At 60.0% G+C, this 21129-nt stretch overlaps 1 protein-coding gene across 2 annotated transcripts in view; it reads left to right on the forward strand.

Moving 5' to 3' along the window:
- Window positions 1-307: 307 nt before the first annotated feature.
- FRMD5 (FERM domain containing 5) overlaps window positions 308-21129 on the forward strand; it is a 66838-nt gene continuing 46016 nt past the window's right edge. For both annotated transcript variants that reach the window (XM_053988846.1, XM_053988847.1), the window contains exon 1: window positions 308-414. In XM_053988846.1, the coding sequence (XP_053844821.1) occupies window positions 313-414 (102 nt within the window). In that variant the 5' untranslated portion in view covers window positions 308-312. The remainder of the gene's footprint in view (window positions 415-21129) is intronic.

Below are 21129 nucleotides of genomic sequence, written 5' to 3' on the forward strand. Positions count from 1 at the left end.
CGCATTGGTTTGCGGCGGAGCCCGTCACCGCCGCCGCGCCGAGATTGGCCCCCGCAGCCGGCGCCGGGCGACCCCCGGGCCCGGCCTCCTCCCCGCCCGCCGAGCGCCGCGGCCCGGGCAGGGCACGGGCACCGCGCTCCGCTCCGCTCCGCTCCGCTCCGCGCCGCCCGCAGCGGGGGCAGGGCCGGGCCGAGCCGGGCGGGGGGCGCGCCCACAGCACCGCCCCGCACCGCCCCGCGCCGCCCCGCACCGCCCCGCAGCGGGATGTGAGCCCAGGCTCCGGCAGCGCCCGCCGCCCCGCGCCCCGGGAAGATGCTGAGCAGGTGGATGAGTGGCAGCAGCAGGAACCTGGACCGCGAGTACAACTGCACCGTGCGGCTGCTGGACGACAGCGAGTACACCTGCACCATCCAGGTCAGCCTCCGCGGCACCGGCACCGGGGCCGCGCTGCCCCCGCAGCCGCCGCGCTGCCGCCCGGCCCCGGCAGACAAAAGGAGCGGAGCGGCGGGGGCGGCCCGGTGCTGCCCCGCGCCGCCAACAAAGGCGGCCCCCCCGCTCCCGCCGCCCGCCTCCCCCCGGCTCTCGGGCGGCCACCGGAGCCGTGGCTGCCGGCGGCGGGGAGAGCCCCGGGGCTGAGCCCCGCCGCCCGCGACCCCCCCCGGCCGCGGAGGGGTGCGGGGATGGCGCGGAGAGCCGCCCGCCTGCCCCCGGCGCGGCGATGCCCGCAGCCCCAGGAGCGCAGCCGGAGCCGGAGCGGGGCAGGGGCAGCCCGGCACGGCCGTTCCGGGGCCGGGAGAGCCGTGGCCGTGCCCCGCGGAGCCGCTCGGGGCGAGCCCTCCGCCGCCGGGCGCGGGGGCTGCGCGCAGCGCGGGGAGGACGTGGGTGCCAAGTGGAGTACGGGGGATGCAGCGGGGCAGGGCGGCACAGAGACCCGCGGGGCAGGGGTGCGCGGGGGTGCTGCTGGCAGGGACAGACCCTCCCGGCCCCGCCGCGGCCGGGTGCCCGCTCTGCCTCCCCCGTTAGCGCCCGGCTGGCCGTGATGAGCGCTCGGGTTTTGTAATCGTCCGGAGCGGCGGGCACGGGCGCGCATCCGCCGCCCCCTGCGCCCCCGTGCCGGGAGGGACCGGGAGCAGGACCGGGACCGGGACCCATGGTCGGGGCCGTCGCCCCTCAGCCGGTGTCCCTGTGCTGCCAGGGCTGCGAGGGACATCGCTCGGCGCGCAGATGTCGTGGGATGTGTCGTATTGCTGAAAACTAGGGAAACGCACTCCCGGGCTCCGCTGGAGCGAGTCCGGTACCGGGACCGTGTGACCGGGGGCCGAGAGAAGCATCCCTGGCTCCGGCTGCTGCTGCGCCTCATTCCTGCCGTCAGCATCACCCTTGCAAGGGAGCTCACGAAAACCTGTGCGGAGCCGCACGCGCGGGGATTGCTGCTGGAGGCGGCTGGCCCCAGCCCAGCCCGTGGGCGATGGAAAATTCGGGGCAGAGTTTTGAGTAAAGGTGACTCAACACGTCAGTAGCAACAGCTCTCCCCGCCCAGCCCCGGGGCCCCCCAGTTCTCCCCGGCCTGTGATGCCAAGGAAGGGTGAACATCCTTTCATTCCCAGGCACGAACCTGCTTCTGGGGATAATGCCAAAGGACGGTTACCAAGGGTGCCGCAGGCTATGGGAGGCACCGTCATTTTGGCTTAAACAGCCTAAAATCGATAAATCGGGTGATTTGTGCAAATACCACTGAAGAATGGTGGTAGTGCTGCCGGTCCCCGCTCACCTCCCCCACCGGGGTTGTAAAGTGTGACCCAGTAAACGGCTCGAACAGCAGCCCAGTTTATTTTGCATAAGCCAAACTAATTCGTCTCTCAGAGGCTGTTTTTAATACTAATTAAACGGGAAACTGTAGTTTGGGAGAGAAAGTGTGGGCAGAGCAGTTCAGAAAAATCTGGATTTTCTGCCCTTAAGACAATTTGACAAGGTGTCGTCATTTTGCATGTCAGGTTTTTTTTAAAGAGAAAATGTTACTCGGTCCCATATTCCGGTTGATATTTTATGTGCAGCATAGTAAACAGGGATTCCTGGTATTTAGCATGCGCGACCTGAGGGATGGAGAATTTGCTCCTGCTACCCTGACAAGCAAGGTTACCCCACTTAAATGTTTGCTCTCGCTGGCTTTCATGCTGCCTTATAAGCCAAGTATTTATAGTCCATGCGAAATTAGGGAGAACATAGCAGGAATGTGTAATGTCTCGCAAGTGAGGAAGCCGTCACCGCGCAGGCTGCGAGCGCTGAATGAGTTTTGAAGGTCATTCCCTCACGAGCTCAGAGATTTCACATCTTGCCGAGATCCACGGTGTCTCCTCAGCCAGGCTGGTTCTGCGCCTGTTGGATGTAACTGATGTCTTTCTATTTTTGCTGGAATCCGGAGAAGCTGGCCGGAGCAGCCGCGGCTCTCACGCGCAGAGCTGGGCTCCGGGCGCTGGGATCCGTCTGGCAGCGGGGCCGGGGCTGCAACTTTGTGCCTGTGCTTGCTTCTGCCGCTGTGCCCGTGTGTCCTCCCTGGCAGCAGGGATGAGGACGGGCTCCGTGCCCTCCCTGGAGCGTGGCCTGTCTGACGGGTCATCTGCCTTCACTGCTGGGGAGGAGGAAGCAGCACTGGAGGCAGAGCTGGTTTTTAGGAAGGTTTATTTACATTTCAGATAATGGCATCGGTTAAATCTGTCGTGAAATTAACCTCTGGCTGTGCTTGATGAAGGTGTGTGAATAGGGGTTTGCTGCTGCCAGATAATACCTGAGCATTCTGCTTCTAAATAAAGCCTTTTTTATTTGATTTTCCAAGGTTTGCTTTGTTCATATTCCCATGTAGAACGAGCAGTTCATTGTCTGAGCTGGGATGAATCCTTCCTCTTTTTTTTCCCCTAATTTTCACTCCTGAACAGCCCATCCAAGCAGGCAGGGGAGCCTGGAGAACTCATCCCCAGAGGCTGTTGGGGGGACAGAGGTGCCATGGGCACAGAGAGTGGGGTGCAGTGAGTCAGGGCAGCGGGGTTGGCACCTCCATGAACCTCTGGTCGTGTGGTTTTTTGTGAATTCCAGTATTTGCTGCTTTGGGAAGATGTTGTCCCAGCATCTGCCTGGGTCAGTCTGTGTCTGCCAGCGAGCAGGGCTGGGCCCTCAGCCCTGCCAGCACTCGGGGACCTGCAGCAGCTGCCTGAACAGGAAGATGCTGGGCTCAAAGCTGATGTTTAACAGTGCCACAGGCCATGGAGGCACCTCTCAGGCAATAAAGGTGGTGGTTTGTGCGTGGGGTCCATCAGGTGTGAGAAGGCAGCAGCAGCATCCCTGCCCCATCCCTTGGCACGGGCTGGCTGCCACCTGTGGGCGTGGGGACCCTGGTCACGGGTGTCACCACCCTGAGACGTGTCCCCGGGGAGAGAGGGGGCTCACGGAGAGGGGCAGCCGTTCCTGAAGGCGTTTTGCTCGTCTCCGTGGTGAGGGGCTGCTCTAGCTGTGTGTTTCACTGGAGTTTCACCCCTCGTGCTGGCCTGGCTCCTCGCAGAGCCCTCGGGATGAAAGGAGCTCTGAAACACCCAGCAGTGCTGTGGTTTGCTGTCAGTGAGTTGCTTGTCTGAGGAAATGTTTTAAATTCTTCACTGTGGTGTCAGTGGTGGCATAAAAGGCTCGAAATAATTAATGATTTGCCGTTGCTCAATGCATCAAGCATTTTCCTGAAAAGACAGTGGTGTGTTGTTTCAAACCCCAGTAGAACGACGGGAACGTGGAGATGTGAGAAAATAAATATATGGTTTCTTAGATGCAGAATGTAAGAACTTCCTTGCCTAAGATTGGGAAGAAATGAAAGCGAGCTCCTGGCTGCACTCTGGGACAAACCCCCTGCTTCCCACTTGGAGCACGAAGTTCTTTAGGAGCCCTGACAGGATCATTAATATCAGGCAGCAGCACAAAGGGGAGCTGGGGGTTTGTGGCAGTGAAGGTTATTTGTTCATTATCTTTTTATCTTCTGAGAGTTTCCAATTGCTTTTCCCGGGAAGTAGGTTAGGAGACCGCTGCTTCCGCAGGGGCGGCTCCGCCCGGAGCCCCGAGCACGGGGACGCGCTGGGGGGACAGGGCCACTCCCGGCAGCGCCACAAGCCAGGGGCTCTGTGCCCAGCTCTGGTGTCTGTCTGTCTGTCTGTCTGTCCCGGAGCCCTCCCTTCCCTCCACAGCTGGAGCCCGAGTGCGGGGACAGGCACCGGGGCCAAAGCCATTGTCAGAAATGCGGCGTGTGGCTGGATGGGGGTCCCGGGCTGGGGGTCCCGGGCTGGGGGTCCCGGGCTGGGGGTCCCGGGCTGGGGGTCCCGGACTGAGGATCCCAGGCTGGGGGTCCCGGGCTGAGGGTCCCGGGCTGAGGATCCCAGGCTGGGGGTCCCGGACTGAGGATCCCAGGCTGGGGGTCTCGGGCTGGGGGTCCCGGGCTGAGGGCCAGCACCGTTCGGGCGCTCCGAGCATCCCCCGGTGTCCTGGCCGTGCAGAGTCCCCGAGCAGCCCCAGCGCGGAGCCCCAGGCTGGGGCAGCGGGCGCGGGGTGCTCCGGCCTGCGGGTCCCAGGGAGGCTGAAAGCGTCACCGCGGCTTTGCTGTTGGCTCTTCAAAGCCGTGTTTTTATTCATAGCCTTGGAAATGTGTTTGCAGCAGAAACCCGTCGCTGTGGCTCAGCTGCGTCTCTGTGAGTTGTGCTGGCGGGGCAGCTCCTTCGCCCCTGGCTCCAGCATTTGCATACACTTGGTTTTGTAGGCTCGGGAGGGAACTGCCTGAAATGCACGATGAGCTTGAAGGGAAAACAGCAGTCAAAGCAGAGCATTTCATCTCCTTTTCCTCTTAAATTTATGTCCAAAAGATACAGAAGGCAGCTGAGGAAAACATCCACTAGATGTCCACTGAAAATGGGGGACAATATTCACTCACAATTCAGGGGGAGCAAAACCCCAAGTCATTTTGCAAACCTGTGGAAAATATTTCTACTGCTGTTCTTCCTCCGCCAGCCGAAATGTCTGTTTTCTGTTCACTTTTCATACCTGTTTTACAACGTTACCTGCTGTGAACCCGCCGGCTATTCCCCTCTCAGGAGCCAATTTCCTGACAGAACTACTTTGCTTATCACTTTGCTGTGGAAGATGCTGAAGGCAAATATAGACACAGAGTCAGATAGAGATGTAGGCATCCGCACGCTCGTGCACTCACACAGAGATGCCACTGCAGAGGGATGTGTACCACAGCACCAGGAAAAAGGAGTTTGCTCCTTCTGTCGTGTCTGAATTAGGTAATGTGCAGCAGGAGGCTTTTTTTTTTGAGGCGTCTGGGGAATGCTGAAAGTGCCGTGAGCAGCCCACTTATTTTTAATTTTTGAGTCAGCCTCCGGGAGCCCAGCGGGGTCGTGGACGTGGGGGTGACGTTGGTGGCCACGTGCTGGCAGTGCCAGGACTCACACGATGCCTTGGACTGCCCCTACAGGCCCAGAGGCACTGACAGCTCCCGAGATCCCTCTCTGACCTGGCACATCTGTTTGGTCACTGCAAGCTGGCAGCTGGCTCCTCCTGGAAGCCGTGTGTGGGGTGGACAAGGACTGTGTGGGGTGGACAAGGACTGTGTGGGGAGCGAGACCCTCCCGGAGATGCCATCAGTGGTGGTGGGCAGGAGATGCCCTCGGTCTGTGGAAACTCCTCCCCAGCTCCTGCAGGGGTGGGGTCCTCTGCAGGGTGTGTGGCATCACAGAATCCTGGAGTGCTGTGGGTTGGGAGGGACCTCCAAGCCCACCCAGTGCCACCCCTGCCATGGCAGGGACACTGCCACTGTCCCGGGCTGCTCCAAACCTGGCACTGCCAGGGATCCAGGGGCAGCCCCAGCTGTTCTGGGCTCCCCGTGCCAGGCTTTTGCCACTTGGCTCTAGGGGTGGCTCCTTGATGGACCCTTCGTGTTCGAGGATGGCTTGTGCTTATTTTTGTCTCGTGCCACTGAGAAGGCCGGCAAGAAGCCAAACAAGGGTTTGCTGTGGGGGAAGTGCTGGGGTTTATTTGCCATCCGTTTTGAGGAGAGCAGACAATCCCACCTTAGCCTGGGGTCGGGCTGGGGACTGTGGCAGAGCCCTGAATGCTGCCACTGCCATCAGCCACTTGTTTGTGGGCAGAAAAGCCAATTATTGTTTGGTTACAGCAAGCTCTGGGGTTGTTTCTGCAAATAAAAAGGTTTCAGGTCAAATTATTTTCTTTGAAATGTTTCCAGGGTAAATTATTCCAGCAGTAGGGGAGCACTGATGATCTGGAATTGCTGTGAGGCCGATGTGTCTGCAGTGAGTGTCTGCAGGGACTGTGGCTCTTGCACAGCACAGGAGGTGGCAGCAGGTTCTGCTGGACATTGTGGCTGCCTTGGGCCACAGTTTGTCATGCCAGGGCTGGGGGATGGCTGGAAGGAATCACTGAATCATAGAATCATTAAATGGTTTGGGTTAGAAGGGACCTGAAAGTTCATTTTGTTCCAAGCCCTTGCCACGGGCTGGGACACCTCCCACTTGACCAGGTGGCTCCAAGGCTGGGGCTAAATGCCCTCCTCTGGCAGGATTAGCAGTTACTGACTTTTGGTGGTTCCTTCCAGCCCATTGGAAGCTTCAGGGCTGAGGAAAAATATCCCATCCTGATCTGTGGGTTCTCCCCTTGAACTGCCGTCAGCGTTGCACCCACTGCGGCATTTGGTTACTCTCTAAAACCTGATTTACGTGGCACCTTTGTCACCACAAGAGACATTTCCCTTGTGCTCCAGAGAGCCAGCAGAGCTGTGCCAGCTGCTGCCCAGGCCCAGGAGAAAGGCAAAGCCACCGTGCTCGGTCAGCGCGGGGCGGAATGCGCACCTGGGGCGTTGCTGGAGCTGTCACCGGAGCACGGCAGCACCTGCAGCAGGGCAGGCTCCGTGCCCGGCGCGGGAGCAGCCGCTCGAGCAGGAGCAGCACGGCCCTGCAGGAGCCCTGCGCCTGCCACAGCTTTTCTGCTCACTGAGGAAGAGGAGCGTGAAGGGCAGCGGGGTGGGAGCACGCCAGCTCCGTGTGGGGAGGCCTTCTCTGGGACTCAGGGACTCCAAATCCCTTTTGTCATTGTGCTGGGCTGAGCAGGCTGGAGTGGCAGAGGGAACGTCCCCACACGTCGCCGAGCCCCGCCAGCCTGTGCAACGCCGGCACTCCTGGAAAACAGAAATAAAAAATGGAAAATGAGATGAAACCTTATCAGATGTGTCACCCAGCGGCGCGCGTGCCCGCGGGGTTGTGTCAGGATGCCAGAGGGTGCTGGGGCAGCAGCCAGGTGAGCAGCGCTGGCAGGAGATGTGCCAGCTCTTCTGCCCACATCCTGGAGATCAGCTCCTTCCTCTTCAGAAAAGAAATCATTTGGAAGTGTGCTTCCTTCCAGAGTGCAGGGATAGGTGAGATATTGGGAATTGGGAATTGTTCCCTGGGAGGGTGTGAGGCCCTGGCACAGGTGCCCAGAGCAGCTGGGGCTGCCCCTGGATCCCTGGCAGTGCCCCAGGCCAGGCTGGGCAGGGCTGGGAGCACCTGGGACAGTGGGAGGTGTCCCTGCCATGGCAGGGGTGGCACTGAGTGACATTAAGGATCCTTCCCACCCAAACCATTCTGGGATTTGATAATTCTATTTGCAAACAATGCCTGGTCCTGAGAGTCTGATGTTTTCCCAGGCAGGGCCGGGGCAGCTGTGGGAATGGGCTTCAGGTGCTGCTGGAGAAAAGCTCTTTTTTTTCTAAGCGAAACCAGGACTTCTGTAACTGTGGAGGAATGATCCGATGGGATCCTGGTGATCAGCTGGGCATTTTGTCCCTCCTGCATTGTCCTTTTAAAGCTGCAGGCCCTGCTCTGCCCTTAATTACACTTGGGCATTAATTACCCTCCAAGCCCATCACCTTCACTGGTGCCGTTGTCTGTGTCCGCAGAAGCGATTTGGCAACTGAAATTTAATGAGGAACCTGGTTAATTGTGCACACACAGAGTACAAGATGCCATTGTGCTTCCTCCAGCTTGTTATCTGGGAGGGACTCGGGGGTGAAATCCAGGAAAATCTGATTTTCCTCAGCGAAGCCAGCGGCTGTCGCGGCCGATCCCCATCAGAGCTGCGCTGCCACGGTGGCAGGGCCGGGTTTATGTAACCCCAGGGTGGGGCAGGGCTGTGCTTCAAACCACAGATCAACTCTGTGTGTCCATTGCTGCATGATCCCAGTCCTCCTTACGGAAACCAGGGAGGGTTTGTGCTCCCAGGCTGCCCGGTCTCTGGTCCTGGCCAGGAAAGTTGCTGTAAATGGAAACAGCTCCTGTGCAGACGAGGGAACAGACTGCAAACCTTCCGGTTCTTTGTCATCTGCTTTGTGTTGGGAAGATGGAAAGGTTGGGAGGTTCCTCCTGGAGAGGTGCAGGCATTGCTGGCTCCACCCTGATGATTTTATCGGGATGATTTTGCCATCCTTTCTTTGCCTGGTTGGGCCGGGAGCCTCCCTCCGTTCCCGCAATCCCACCGCAGCCCAGCCAAGGCTGAGTCCCGCTTTCCTGCCCTGCGAGTGCCAGGTCTCTGCCCTGGGCAGCTCACTGGAAACCCAAGGCTCACAGGTATTTCAATCTTTCCTACCTGGCAGTAAAGAACACGAGCCCTGGGCTCCTGAGCAGGGACAAACCCTCGGGCTGGCTCAGGAGGGGGACACGGGTGTGCCTGGCAGGTGCTGGTGTCTCACCAGACAATCCAGGTGGTTTTTCTCCAGGATAATTAACAGCAGCTTCCACAGCCAGCGAGGCCTCAGCTCGTTAATGTGTGATGTCAGGATCTGATCAATGCCGCAGCCCAAAATAGAATATTTTGGCTGCACGATGTCTGTTGCCAAAGACTTTAATGATAGTGGCATATCTGTCACATTGATGAGGGGCTTGTGTTTTTCAGAGGGTTTATAGTGGCTGTTTCCTGTTGGCTCTTACCCTGGAACGCAGGCTGGGATCCCAAAGGAAATATCCATCCACCTGCCTATAGGGGATTTTTCTTTAATAAAAAAATGACAAAAATTGAGTCAGCCATTCTGGAGCTGGAAAGAGGCTTTAAGAATATATGGATCAGGTAGCAATTGCAGCTATCCCTTATACACTTAACTCGTGGAATGGGCAGTGTTTTGGGACTGGGGGAAAAAAGCTGGAATCCAATAGACTTCTTTTTCAAAAATAATAAATTTGCTGAGCAGGTACTTTTCGTGAATCGATCTAGTTCTCATTAGCCTTGCACTGTACAGTTTGCTGACTAATATTTCTGGCTTGCAAGTAAAAATGGCTTTCCAAAGGAAATGTGGAATGAGAACAGAGTGTTTTTGGGACCTGAAAACCTGGAGCTCCTGGGGCCATTGGAAAAGAAGAGATGTGGGGGCAGCAGGAGCCCAGGAGCAGAGGAGAGGGCTGGGGTTGCAGTGGCAGTGGAGCAGGAGCAGGCAGGGGAGGTGTGATGGGTGCTGGGAGCATTCCCACTGTGCCAGCCCGTCCTCCTCCACCTGCACAGGGACACTGGTGGCCCCCATGGCACCGTGGAACTGAGCCTTGGCTCCAGCCCTCTCCCTGGTTCTGTCCTTCCTCCTGCCCCTGGTGCTCTCTTGGACCAAGTCCCTGCTGAAGTCTCGGTGATCCTGGGCTCTTTCTCAATATTCAGGTTCTTCTCCTAAACCCGAATGGACTTTTCTCCCTCTGGCCCTTGTCACTGCTGTCCCTCCTTTCTCGCCCAGCATTTATTGCCTGTGTGATCTCAGGCTGGCCTTGTTCCCGTGTGCAGGTTGATACAAACCCCCAGACCAGCAGGGAATGATTCCCCAGGCCAGCAGGGAATGATTCCCCAGACCAGCAGGGAATGATTCCCCAGGCCAGCAGGGAATGATTCCCCAGCCTGTCACCACTCCTGGGGAGCGGCTCCTTGAGCGCACCACGGGGCTTTGCTCTGCCTGTGATTTCTGCTTTGGTGACATGGAGATTTCTTCATGTGGGGGCTTGGATGAAGCCGGGGGTGCTTGGGGCCATCGAGGGAGCTCGGCAGGGCTGTGCCCTGTCACACCCCCCTTCACGGAACCCCAGCTCCCCATCTGGGCAGGAGCAAGGTGAATGAATGAATGAATCCAAGGGAGCGAGCTGGGAGTAAATGCAGTGACAGGGGCTCCTCCCTGGGACGGGGGTGTGACTGCTCCCGTGCCAGCTGTGCCACCCAGGGCAGCGTCCCCTGGCACTGAACAAAGCCACGGCGGTCAGGCTGGGGCTGTGCTCAGAGCCAGCGAGAGCAGAGCGCTCCCCTTTCCACGGGCTCTGTAATGAGCACGGGGATGCTCCGGGATGTCTCCGAGAGCAGCGGGCAGCGGTGGCTCCCAATGGGGGCGGTTTGGAGCTTTGTGGGCGGTGTGGAACTCCCGGCTCCGCTGGGCCGGGCTCTTCCCGGGACCAGACGAGCTTTTGGGACACAGCTAATGTCCGTGCAGGAGCTGAGGGCTGCTGCTCCTCCTGCTGCTCCTGCTGCTGCTCCTGCTGCTCCTGCCCCGGGGCAAACGCGCCGGGGAGCAGCAGGGAGCGCTGCGGGAGCTTCCCCCGCTTTTAACTGCTCCTCTTACACCTGACTGTCCATTCCCTCCGCGCGTGTCTTCCTCAGCCCCGGGAGAAGTTCCACCTCCAGCGGGCACAGCCCGGGTGGCAGTGGCTGGAAGTGCCACCTCCAGCGGGCACAGCCCGGGTGGCAGTGACTGGAAGTGCCACCTCCAGGCACAGCCCGGGTGGCAGTGGCTGGAAGTGCCACCTCCAGCGGGCACAGCCCGGGTGGCAGTGGCTGGAAGTGCCACCTCCAGGCACAGCCCGGGTGGCAGTGGCTGGAAGTGCCACCTCCAGGCACAGCCCGGGTGGCAGTGGCTCGGTGGCCGTGGTGCCTGTGGGACACACGGGAGGGTCAGGAGGGGGGCTCAGCTGGGCTGGGGTTTTACACCCCGCGCAGTCCCCGTGAGACGAGGATTAATTAAACCCTCTCAGGGAGGCTCCAGCCCCGGCTGCCGCGCAGGACGGCCACCGTCGGTCAGCCCGGGGGAGTGGCTGGCCCCGCACACACGGCCCGGCCCGGCTCTTCTGCTTTGCTCCGCGGATGGAGAGAGAGAGGAGAAGCCAAGGTGGAGCACAGCTGGAAGGGCTGGGGAGTGCCATGGGAACACGCTGGTGGCAGGCAGGGGACACTGCCACCGCCCAGGAGGTGCCCTGGTCCCCACTGCTGCCCTGGGATGTGTGGCAGTGTCCTGGGCGCAGCCTGTGCTGAGTGCCAGGGTGGCAGAGCTCCCACAGGAGCTGTGCCAGTCCCACTCCTGCCCTGCTCCCGGGGTCCAGGCAGAGGAATTACGGCGCTGCACTCTTCCAGGTGAGCAGCCTGGCAGGACAGGAGCCTTGCACGGAGCAGGCATGGCAGGGCTGAGTGCTTCTTTCAGGTGTGCTTGGGAAAAAAGCCCTCTGATAAACTGCGGAGGCCCCAGCACAGCACTTCTGTAAGTGCTGCAATTATCCCGGTCTTTATCTGGACAGTCAGTGAGCCACAGGGATTGGCATCCTGGCCAAGGGAAGGGCTGAGGGGCACTGGAGCTTGCACAGCGTTAGAACAGACTCACTCAGCCCCTTCAAATATTTATGGCCTTGCAATCCATACACATTTCGAGCGTGTTTGACATCCTCCTGCTCTGCTCCTGCTTGTGGAGAGACTCTGGGAGCATCTGCCCGGCCGTGGGGGTGGCTGCAGGGGGCAGGTTTATGCTGGGGTTTGGGAAGGACCCATGGAGTGTGTTCCTGGAGAGCTCCTTGGTGCGAGGAGGGGCTTTGCACAGCACCCCTGGCCCGTGCAGCCCAGGGCTGGGATGCAGGATCCCTGCGGGTGCTGCGGGGCTCGGAGGGCTCGGCCCTGGGGGACAGCTGGAATTGTGGCAGGATGCCCAGAGGCAGGGCTGGACCTGGGGCCAGGTCGGCAGGGGTGTCCCACCCGCTCGGAAGGGACAGGGACTGGTTTTTTAGCGACAGGAAAGTCATTTGTAACAAGCCAGTTGCCTTCCTGCCGGAGGGACAGCTCTTGTCAATCTGCCACGTTTTACTCTGACGGGATAAAAATAGAGCCCGATTTCCAGGCAGCAGCCGCACATCCTGTGGGCCTAATGAGCTCTTAAGGTAATTACCTGTGGTGGGAAGGAGCTGGAGAGGGCGTGCTCGGCTGACAAAGGGAGCATTCCTCAGAAATGGCTCTGTGCTCCCGGGGAAGGGCAGCAGGGCCTGAGGGAGACCCGGGAAACCAGAGAGGGGTTTGGGACAAGGGACGGGACACGGGGAATGGATCCCACTGCCAGAGGGCAGGGATGGGTGGGGTATTGGGCAGGAATCCTTCCCGTGAGGGTGGGCAGGCCCTTTGCCCTGTGCCAGGGCCTCGCTGTGCTGACAGGGGAGATTTTGTTGTAAAATAACGTTTTAATCCATTCAATTTCTTCAAAGCCTCATTTTAAAGCGCTGGGGGTTACCTTAGCAGGAATTATGGTCTGGGCTGAGGAAGTGCCACACGCCACCCTCTGCCAAGCTGTGCCCTACCAGAGGCTGTCTGGGAAGCCACCCCTGCCCTGGGCATCCTCTCCCTGCCCCTCCTGGGTGCCCATCCTCTGCCCATCCTCTCCTGGGTGCTGGGGGGCCGCCGGGGCAGGCTGGACCCACCTTTTCCCCACGGGGGCTTTGCCCTCTGCGGGTCGATAAATAATCTCTGGGAGCACCGCGCTGCCTCCGGCTCCGTAAATCAATTTACCCTGCTGCAGAATAGCCAGTGCTCGTGTGAAATAGGTAAATTGCATCTCCTGCTGTTCCACCTTCCTAACGAGTTCGATACCATCTTAAGAATATAAACCAGGAGAGCGCTTTTGTCCCACTCAATTTGTCCCACTCAATTTGCCTGTGTGCAGCAGAGGGGCTGAACTCCCGAGCTGAGCCGTTCCCCTCTAATTCCCGAGGCTTCTCCCTGTACAGCCTGTGCTGTGTCCCCCCAGTTACAGCCAGGTGTGTGCCCCTGCAGCCAGGTGTGTCCCCCCAGTTACAGCCAGGTGTGTGCCCCTGCAGCCAGGTGTGTCCCCCCAGTTACAGCCAGGTGTGTGCCCCTGCAGCCAGGTGTGTGTACCTGCAGCCAGGTGTGTGTACCTGCAGCCAGGCTCACGTACCTGCAGCCAGGTGTGCCCCTGAAGCCAGGTGTGTCCCCCCAGTTACAGCCAGGTGTGTGCACCTCCAGCCAGGTGTGTCCCCCCCTTACAGCCAGGTGTGTGCACCTCCAGCCAGGTGTGTCCCCCCCTTACAGCCAGGTGTGTGCACCTCCAGCCAGGTGTGTGCCCCTGCAGCCAGGTGTGTGTACCTGCAGCCAGGTGTGTGCCCCTGCAGCCAGGTGTGTGTACCTGCAGCCAGGTGTGCCCCTGCAGCCAGGTGTGTCCCCCCAGTTACAGCCAGGTGTGTGCCCCTGCAGCCAGGTGTGTCCCCCCAGTTACAGCCAGGTGTGTGCCCCTGCAGCCAGGTGTGTCCCCCCAGTTACAGCCAGGTGTGTGCCCCTGCAGCCAGGTGTGTGTACCTGCAGCCAGGTGTGTGCCCCTGCAGCCAGGTGTGTGTACCTGCAGCCAGGCTCACGTACCTGCAGCCAGGTGTGCCCCTGCAGCCAGGTGTGTCCCCCCCTTACAGCCAGGTGTGTGCACCTCCAGCCAGGTGTGTCCCCCCCTTACAGCCAGGTGTGTGCACCTCCAGCCAGGTGTGTGTACCTGCAGCCAGGTGTGCCCCTGTAGCCAGGTGTGTCCCCCCCTTACAGCCAGGTGTGTGCACCTCCAGCCAGGTGTGTGTACCTGCAGCCAGGTGTGTGCCCCTGCAGCCAGGTGTGTCCCCCCAGTTAAAGCCAGGTGTGTGCCCCTGCAGCCAGGTGTGTGTACCTGCAGCCAGGTGTGCCCCTGCAGCTCCCTGGCTGTGCTGAGCTGGGCTGGGCCTCTCCAGCCCCAGGTTCCTGGCCCTGCCCAGGCCCAGCTCTGCGGGCAGCGTTCCCTCACCTGCCCCTGTTTGCCACACCTGGCTCCAGCCCTGAGTGCCCCAGGAACCCTCCCAGATCTGCCCAGCACAGCTGTGCCTGCCAGCTGCCACCAGCATCAGGAACTGGCACCAGAGGGGATGTCACCTGTCCCGGGTGGCACTGCACAGAACTGGCACCAGAGGGGATGTCACCTGTCCCGGGTGGCACTGCACAGAACTGGCACCACAGGAGATGTCACCTGTCCCGGGTGGCACTGCACAGAACTGGCACCACAGGAGGGGATGTCACCTGTCCCATGTGGCACTGCACAGAACTGGCACCACAGGAGGGGATGTCACCTGTCCCATGTGGCACTGCACAGAACTGGCACCACAGGAGGGGATGTCACCTGTCCCAGGTGGCACTGCACAGAACTGGCACCACAGGAGGGGATGTCACCTGTCCCAGGTGGCACTGCACACGCTGCTCCTTTGGGATTTGCTCTCCTGGAATGTCAGCACTGGGAGGATCCTGCAGAACCTTCCCTGATCAGGAATTCTGTCTGGGGTGAGCAGTGACAGCCCCGGTGCAGCCGGGGCTCCTGGGGCAGCGCTGCCGGGGAGGACGGAGCCCCCAGGGAGGGGGGAACGGCTCTGCACCCGCAGCTCCCAGCACAGAGCCTCAGCTCTGCCATCCCTGTGGAGCAGCCAGACCCTGGCCCTGCCCTCAGCACGGACAGACAGACACCCCGAGGGGCAGGGCCGTGGAATGGGAGCACTGGGATGGACAGACAGACACCCCGAGGGGCAGGGCCATGGAATGGGAGCACAAGGACTTGGAGCTGCTGGAGTGAGTCTGGAGGAGGCCACAGAGCTGCTCCAGGGCTGGAGCCAGGCTGGCAGAGCTGGGGGTGCTCACCTGGAGAGGAGAAGGCTCCAGGGAGAGCTCAGAGCCCCTGGCAGGGCCTGAAGGGGAACTTGGGGCTATTTAAGCCCTGATCCTGCAGAGCTGCAGTGGGTAGGAAGAGCATCCATGCTGCAGTGCATCTCCTCCAGGGCAGCACACAGAGCACCCGGGGCTGCAGCTTTTCCTGCTTTGTCAGCAGCAGTGTCTCCTTGTGCAGAGCTGCAGCTCCCAGCAGTTTTTGGGGGGACCAAAGGCTCTTTTCCAAGCACTGCCACTGGGATGGCCCCATGGTGTGTGAGCAGATCAGTCACCCCTCTCTGAGGTCAGGGATGAGGAACCTCCTCACCTCTATTTCCCTGTCCCATCTGTGTATGCATACAAATCACACTGGTCTGAGCCCCTTCGTGCTTCTCATAGGACAAATAACACACCAGAGAGAGAAAATGTGATCAGAGAGTTTATTTGGGGTTAAAATAATCAGAGAATCGTGGAATGGCTGGAGTTGGGAGGGTCCTTGAAGCTCACCCCGTCCCACCCCTGCCATGGCAGGAACAACTTCCACCATCCCAGGCTGCTCCAGCCTGGCCTGGGACACTGCCAGGGATGGAGCTGGGCAGCCACAAGCCTGTGCAACAAATCCGTGTGCACACAAACCAGTGCCAGTTGCAGTGATTTCCCTGTGCCCACAGGTGTCCCAGAGGTTTAATTCCATTTGTGTTCCTGCAGCTCTCCCGAGCATCCCTTTCCTTTAGCAGGGCTGCACTAATCCCTCGTGAAACCCGCTCGGATGTGAGCAACTGGAACAGACAGGCAGAACCTCCCTACACGAAACTGGAGACACGGATTCCTGTGCACACACAGGGTGTGATCCCTGTTACACACAGGGTGATCCCAGATGTGATCCCTGTTACACCCAGGGTGATCCCAGCCAGGATCCCTGTTACCCAGGGTGTGATCCCAGACATGATCCCTGTTACACCCAGGGGTGATCCCCTGTTACACACCCAGGGTGATCCCAGCCAGGATCCCTGTTACCCAGGGTGTGATCCGAGACCTGATCCCTGTTACACCCAGGGTGATCCCAGATGGGATCCCTGTTACACACAGTGTGTGATCCCAGATGTGATCCCTGTTACACATGGGGTGTGATCCCAGACCTGATCCCTGTTACACATGGGGTGTGATCCCAGACCTGATCCCTGTTACCCAGGGTGATCCCAGACATGATCCCTGTTACACACAGGGGGTGATCCCAGCCAGGATCCCTGTTACACCCAGGGTGATCCCAGACCTGATCCCTGTTACACCCAGGGTGATCCCAGATCTGATCCCTGTTACACACAGGGTGTGATCCCAGACATGATCCCTGTTACACACCCAGGGTGATCCCAGCCAGGATCCCTGTTACACACCCAGGGTGATCCCAGACATGATCCCTGTTACACACCCAGGGTGATCCCAGCCAGGATCCCTGTTACACACCCAGGGTGATCCCAGACATGATCCCTGTTACACACCCAGGGTGATCCCAGACCTGATCCCTGTTACACACAGGGTGATCCCAGACATGATCCCTGTTACACACAGGGGGTGATCCCAGCCAGGATCCCTGTTACCCAGGGTGTGATCCGAGACCTGATCCCTGTTACACACCCAGGGTGATCCCAGCCAGGATCCCTGTTACACACAGGGCGATCCCAGCCAGGATCCCTGTTACACCCAGGGTGATCCCAGATGTGATCCCTGTTACACACAGTGTGTGATCCCAGACATGATCCCTGTTACACCCAGGGTGATCCCAGACCTGATCCCTGTTACACACAGTGTGTGATCCCAGACATGATCCCTGTTACACCCAGGGTGATCCCAGACATGATCCCTGTTACACACCCAGGGTGATCTCAGCCAGGATCCCTGTTACACACCCAGGGTGATCTCAGCCAGGATCCCTGTTACACACCCAGGGTGATCCCAGACATGATCCCTGTTACACACCCAGGGTGATCCCAGACCTGATCCCTGTTACACACAGAGTGTGATCCCAGACATGATCCCTGTTACACACAGGGTGTGTGTGAGGCGTTTTTCTGTGCAAATGGATGGTGGATCTGTGGCCCTCGCCCACACAGGCTTTCCAGGGAATGTGGACAGCAACACATGGACTCTTTCAAACGAGGCAGGAATTAATCAGACTGAGGTGATTCAGTGCAGTCAATGCACAGAGAGGTGAGGTAAAACATAAACATTAAAAATTCAGTTTAAGTAGAGCGCCCTGGTGGCATTTGCAGCCAATCCCACATCCCCTGCTAAGGAGAGCCAGGAGGATGCTGCAGAATTAGTGGGGTCTACAGCAGGACAGGGAATTCCTCTGGCCACAGCCTGACTGGGCTGGGGACGGTTTGCTTCCAGCACAGGAGTAACCAGGAGGTGTTTTAAAATGTAGATAGAAAAGTCCCAGTGGGCCTCAGAGATTTAACTGTGTTTGAGGAGGATTCAGGTGCACAAACAGCACTTGGCATTTGCTCCATGGTCTTACTCCTTGTTGAGATTGGATGGTGGTTACAGAACCCTGGAATTGCAGAATCCTCGAATGGTTTGGGTTGGAAGGGACCTTAAATCCCATCCAGTGCCACCCCTGCCTTGGGCAGGGACACCTTCCACTGCCCACTTCCCAGCCCCATCCAGCCTGGCCTGGGGCACTGCCAGGGACCAGGGGCAGCCACAGCTGCTCTGGGCTCCTGTGCCAGGGCCTGCCCACCCTGGCAGGGAAGGATCCATGTCCTGACACAGGGAGAGGCCAATGTCCTGGAAGGTTAAAACCCGAGGTGCTCTGGGCCATGTGAGGTTTTGGAGCTGTGCAGGGTTGGGAGCAGGGAGTGATTTCAGGAGGGGGACAAGGCAGGGGGCTTGTGGGGAGCAGGGGCTGGAGGGGAGCTCAGGAGGGGCAGGAAGGGTGGCAGGGAGAGCGGCTGGAGCCGCTGGCACAGGAGCCAGGGCTGCAGTGCCAGGCTGAGCGTGGCACCAGCCCCAGCCCTGCCCTCGGTCCCGGGCCCTCTCCGTGGGCGTCTGGCGAGCGGCTTCCGAGGAATCGCCGCCACACCTGTGGTGCCACCTGCCCGCCCTGCCCACGCCAAGGGACACGGAGGTGGGCAACAAGGGACAACGCACGGTGGCAAAATGGTGCCGTCTGTCCCCAGGAGCCCCAGTGCCCCCACCCACCCCTCCCCGGGCTGCCCCGGCCTCCGGGAAGGCTCGGGGGGCTCTGGCTCTGGTGCTCCATCCTCCAGCCTGCTGGGATCCCGCGGCGCTGGCCCAAGGGCAGTGCTCAGGCAGCTGCTGCTGACCTCTGCTCTCCTCCCTGGCGCTGCCGCCGGTCACCCGCGATCTCAATGCTTAACGAGACGCTTCAATAATTAACGCACGCTGCCGCGGGGCCGTGTGCCTCGGGGACGTGGCAGCGCTGGCACGGTGGCTCGGGGATGCAGAGGTTATTCTGCTCCAGGAGGGTCCCCCGGAGGGGGGCACAGCCCCGTGGGCACAGTCCTGGGCAGGGCTCGCCTGTGGGAGCCACGGCTGCTCCTCCGACGGCAGTGCCACTCCTGTGCCAGGCCCCCGTGCCACGGAGCCCCTCGGAGGGGCTGTGCCAGGACCTTCCTTCCTGCTGCAGGAGTGAGGGTCCTGGCCCTGCCAGCCCGTTTCCTGGCCAGTTTCTCCCCATATAAGCCAGACCCTTTGGCACGCTGGGGCCGGGGTTTGTTGTGGGAGCTGTCACCACAGCTGGGCTGGCAGCTGATCCCAAAACCAGGACAAAACCAGGACAAAAACAGCGACCGCCGTCCAGAAAGTTGCAGATGGCCCGGAGCGGGGAACGCTGGAGAGAGGAGCTGCTCCCTGCTGGCGTCCAGCTGCAGAGAGCTCCCGGCTCAGCAGCGCAGCCCCGAGCCCGGCGCGGGCCGGGCACGGCGGCACCCCCGGCACGGCGGCACCGCCGGGGGGCACAGAACGGCACTCGGGGCACAGCGGGAACGGGGAACACCGCAGAACTCACGGAAGAGAAGCAAAAGGGGCTCTGCAAACCGGGGCAGCAAAGGGAAATAATGTGGGGAAGGGAAACTGAGGGTCTGGGTTTGCTTCTGGAATGGGGAGGGGGAGAAGAAAAGGGCTGGGAGTGAAGGGACCCATTCCTGGGGATGGGAAGGAGTGTGTGGAGAAGGAGAAGGAGGAAGCATTCCCTGGGTTGGCATCCTGGACCCCTTCCCAGTGCCCCCGGGATGTGAGCAGACTCTGGCTCAGCCTGCCAAGCAGCAGTGCCAGCCTCCAGGCCAGGCCAGGCTGCTGCGAACCCAAAGCAGATCAGGAAGCCTCTTCAGCTGCTTTATTTTCCTGGGATTAGTAATCACGATCTTTATTATGAAATACTAACACTTACCAATAAAAAAAAAAAAAATTACCCAAGGCTGGGCTCCTCCACTGCCAATTCCATCAGTGCCAGTGCTCCCGGCTGGCAGCTCCTGCAGAGCCGTTATCTCCCGGAGAAATCGTTACACAATCCTCATTCCCATGCTGCAAACGGCTTCTTGTGGAACCCGGACTTCAAAGCAGACCCAGAAACAACCAAGTTTCTGTTCAGAATCCAAGACATGCGGGGAGGATCAGGATTTAGGCTTTGCAAAGCATTCCAGAGAGCAGGTGGGGCTCGATCCTGAGGATGGAGAGCAGCTCCTGTGTTTGTGAGGGGAGAGAAATGGGAAAATCCTTTCCTGACACAGGAGGTGCAGGGGATTAACTGGGAGTGAACGTGAATCACGTGGAACAAGTGAACAAACAGTGTCCATTCTGCTGCCTGGACAGTGGGAAGGAACTGGTCTGGCAGGGTGGGAGGCCAGAGTGGGATTCTGGAGTGGGATTCTGGAGTGGGCACTGGAGTGGGCACTGGAGTGGGATTCTGGAGTGGGATTCTGGAGTGGGTACTGGAGTGGGATTCTGGAGTGGGCACTGGAGTGGGCACTGGAGTGGGCACTGGAGTGGGATTCTGGAGTGGGCACTGGAGTGGGCACTGGAGTGGGCACTGGAGTGGGATTCTGGAGTGGGTACTGGAGTGGGTACTGGAGTGGGCACTGGAGTGGGCACTGGAGTGGGCACTGGAGTGGGATTCTGGAGTGGGATTCTGGAGTGGGCACTGGAGTGGGATTCTGGAGTGGGTACTGGAGTGGGATTCTGGAGTGGGTACTGGAGTGGGCACTGGAGTGGGATTCTGGAGTGGGCACTGGAGTGGGTACTGGAGCAGGATGCTGGAGCAGGATGCCGGAGTGGGAAGAGTGCTCCCTGCGTGTCTCTGCCGCCTGCATTCCTCCCTCCAGCTGCCCAGAGGGTTCTCCCAGGGCCAGAGACTCCCGTGGCTCTGATCTGCGGGAGGCTGCGGGGTGCGGCCGTGCCGGTGCCAGTGCCAGTGCCGGTGCCAGGGGGAGGCTCTGCCAGGCTGCCCCAGAGCTGCCCCAGAGCTGTGGCACAGGAGGTGTCTCTGCGCTCGGGGCTCTGGGGATGGCCAGTGCCCACCCTGCATCATCCTGCTTTAAGGAACTGCTTCCAGTCCATGGACAGACTAATTTGGCTCCGTCTCCCGGGGAATGGGGCCGTGGCTCGTGACCCCGCTGGCTCCTCAGCTGCTGGGAAGCCGCCGTGGCTCGGCCGAGGTAACCGCGTTATCCCTGCGGTGCCCATTAGCCCTGATGGGAAGGAATGGCTCTGTAGCTTCCCATTACAGCTAATGGGCATCAGCAGGGCTGCCTGGCCAGCACAGGGAAGCTGTGCCCTGCACAGGGAAGCTGTGCCCGGCACAGGGAAGCTTGCCCTGCACAGGGAAGCTGTGCTTGGCACACAGAAGCTGTGCTTGGCACACAGAAGCCATGCCCAGCACAGGGAAGCTGTGCCCAGCACAGGGAAGCTTGCCCTGCACAGGGAAGCTGTGCTTGGCACACAGAAGCTGTGCCCAGCACACAGAAGCCATGCCCAGCACAGAGAAGCTGTGCTTGGCACACAGAAGCTGTGCCCAGCACACAGAAGCCATGCCCAGCACAGGGAAGCTGTGCTTGGCACACAGAAGCTGTGCTTGGCACACAGAAGCTGTGCCCAGCACACAGAATC

Source organism: Vidua macroura, chromosome 12 (assembly GCF_024509145.1).
Source record: "Vidua macroura isolate BioBank_ID:100142 chromosome 12, ASM2450914v1, whole genome shotgun sequence".
In the NCBI taxonomy this organism is placed as follows: Eukaryota; Metazoa; Chordata; class Aves; order Passeriformes; family Viduidae; genus Vidua; species Vidua macroura.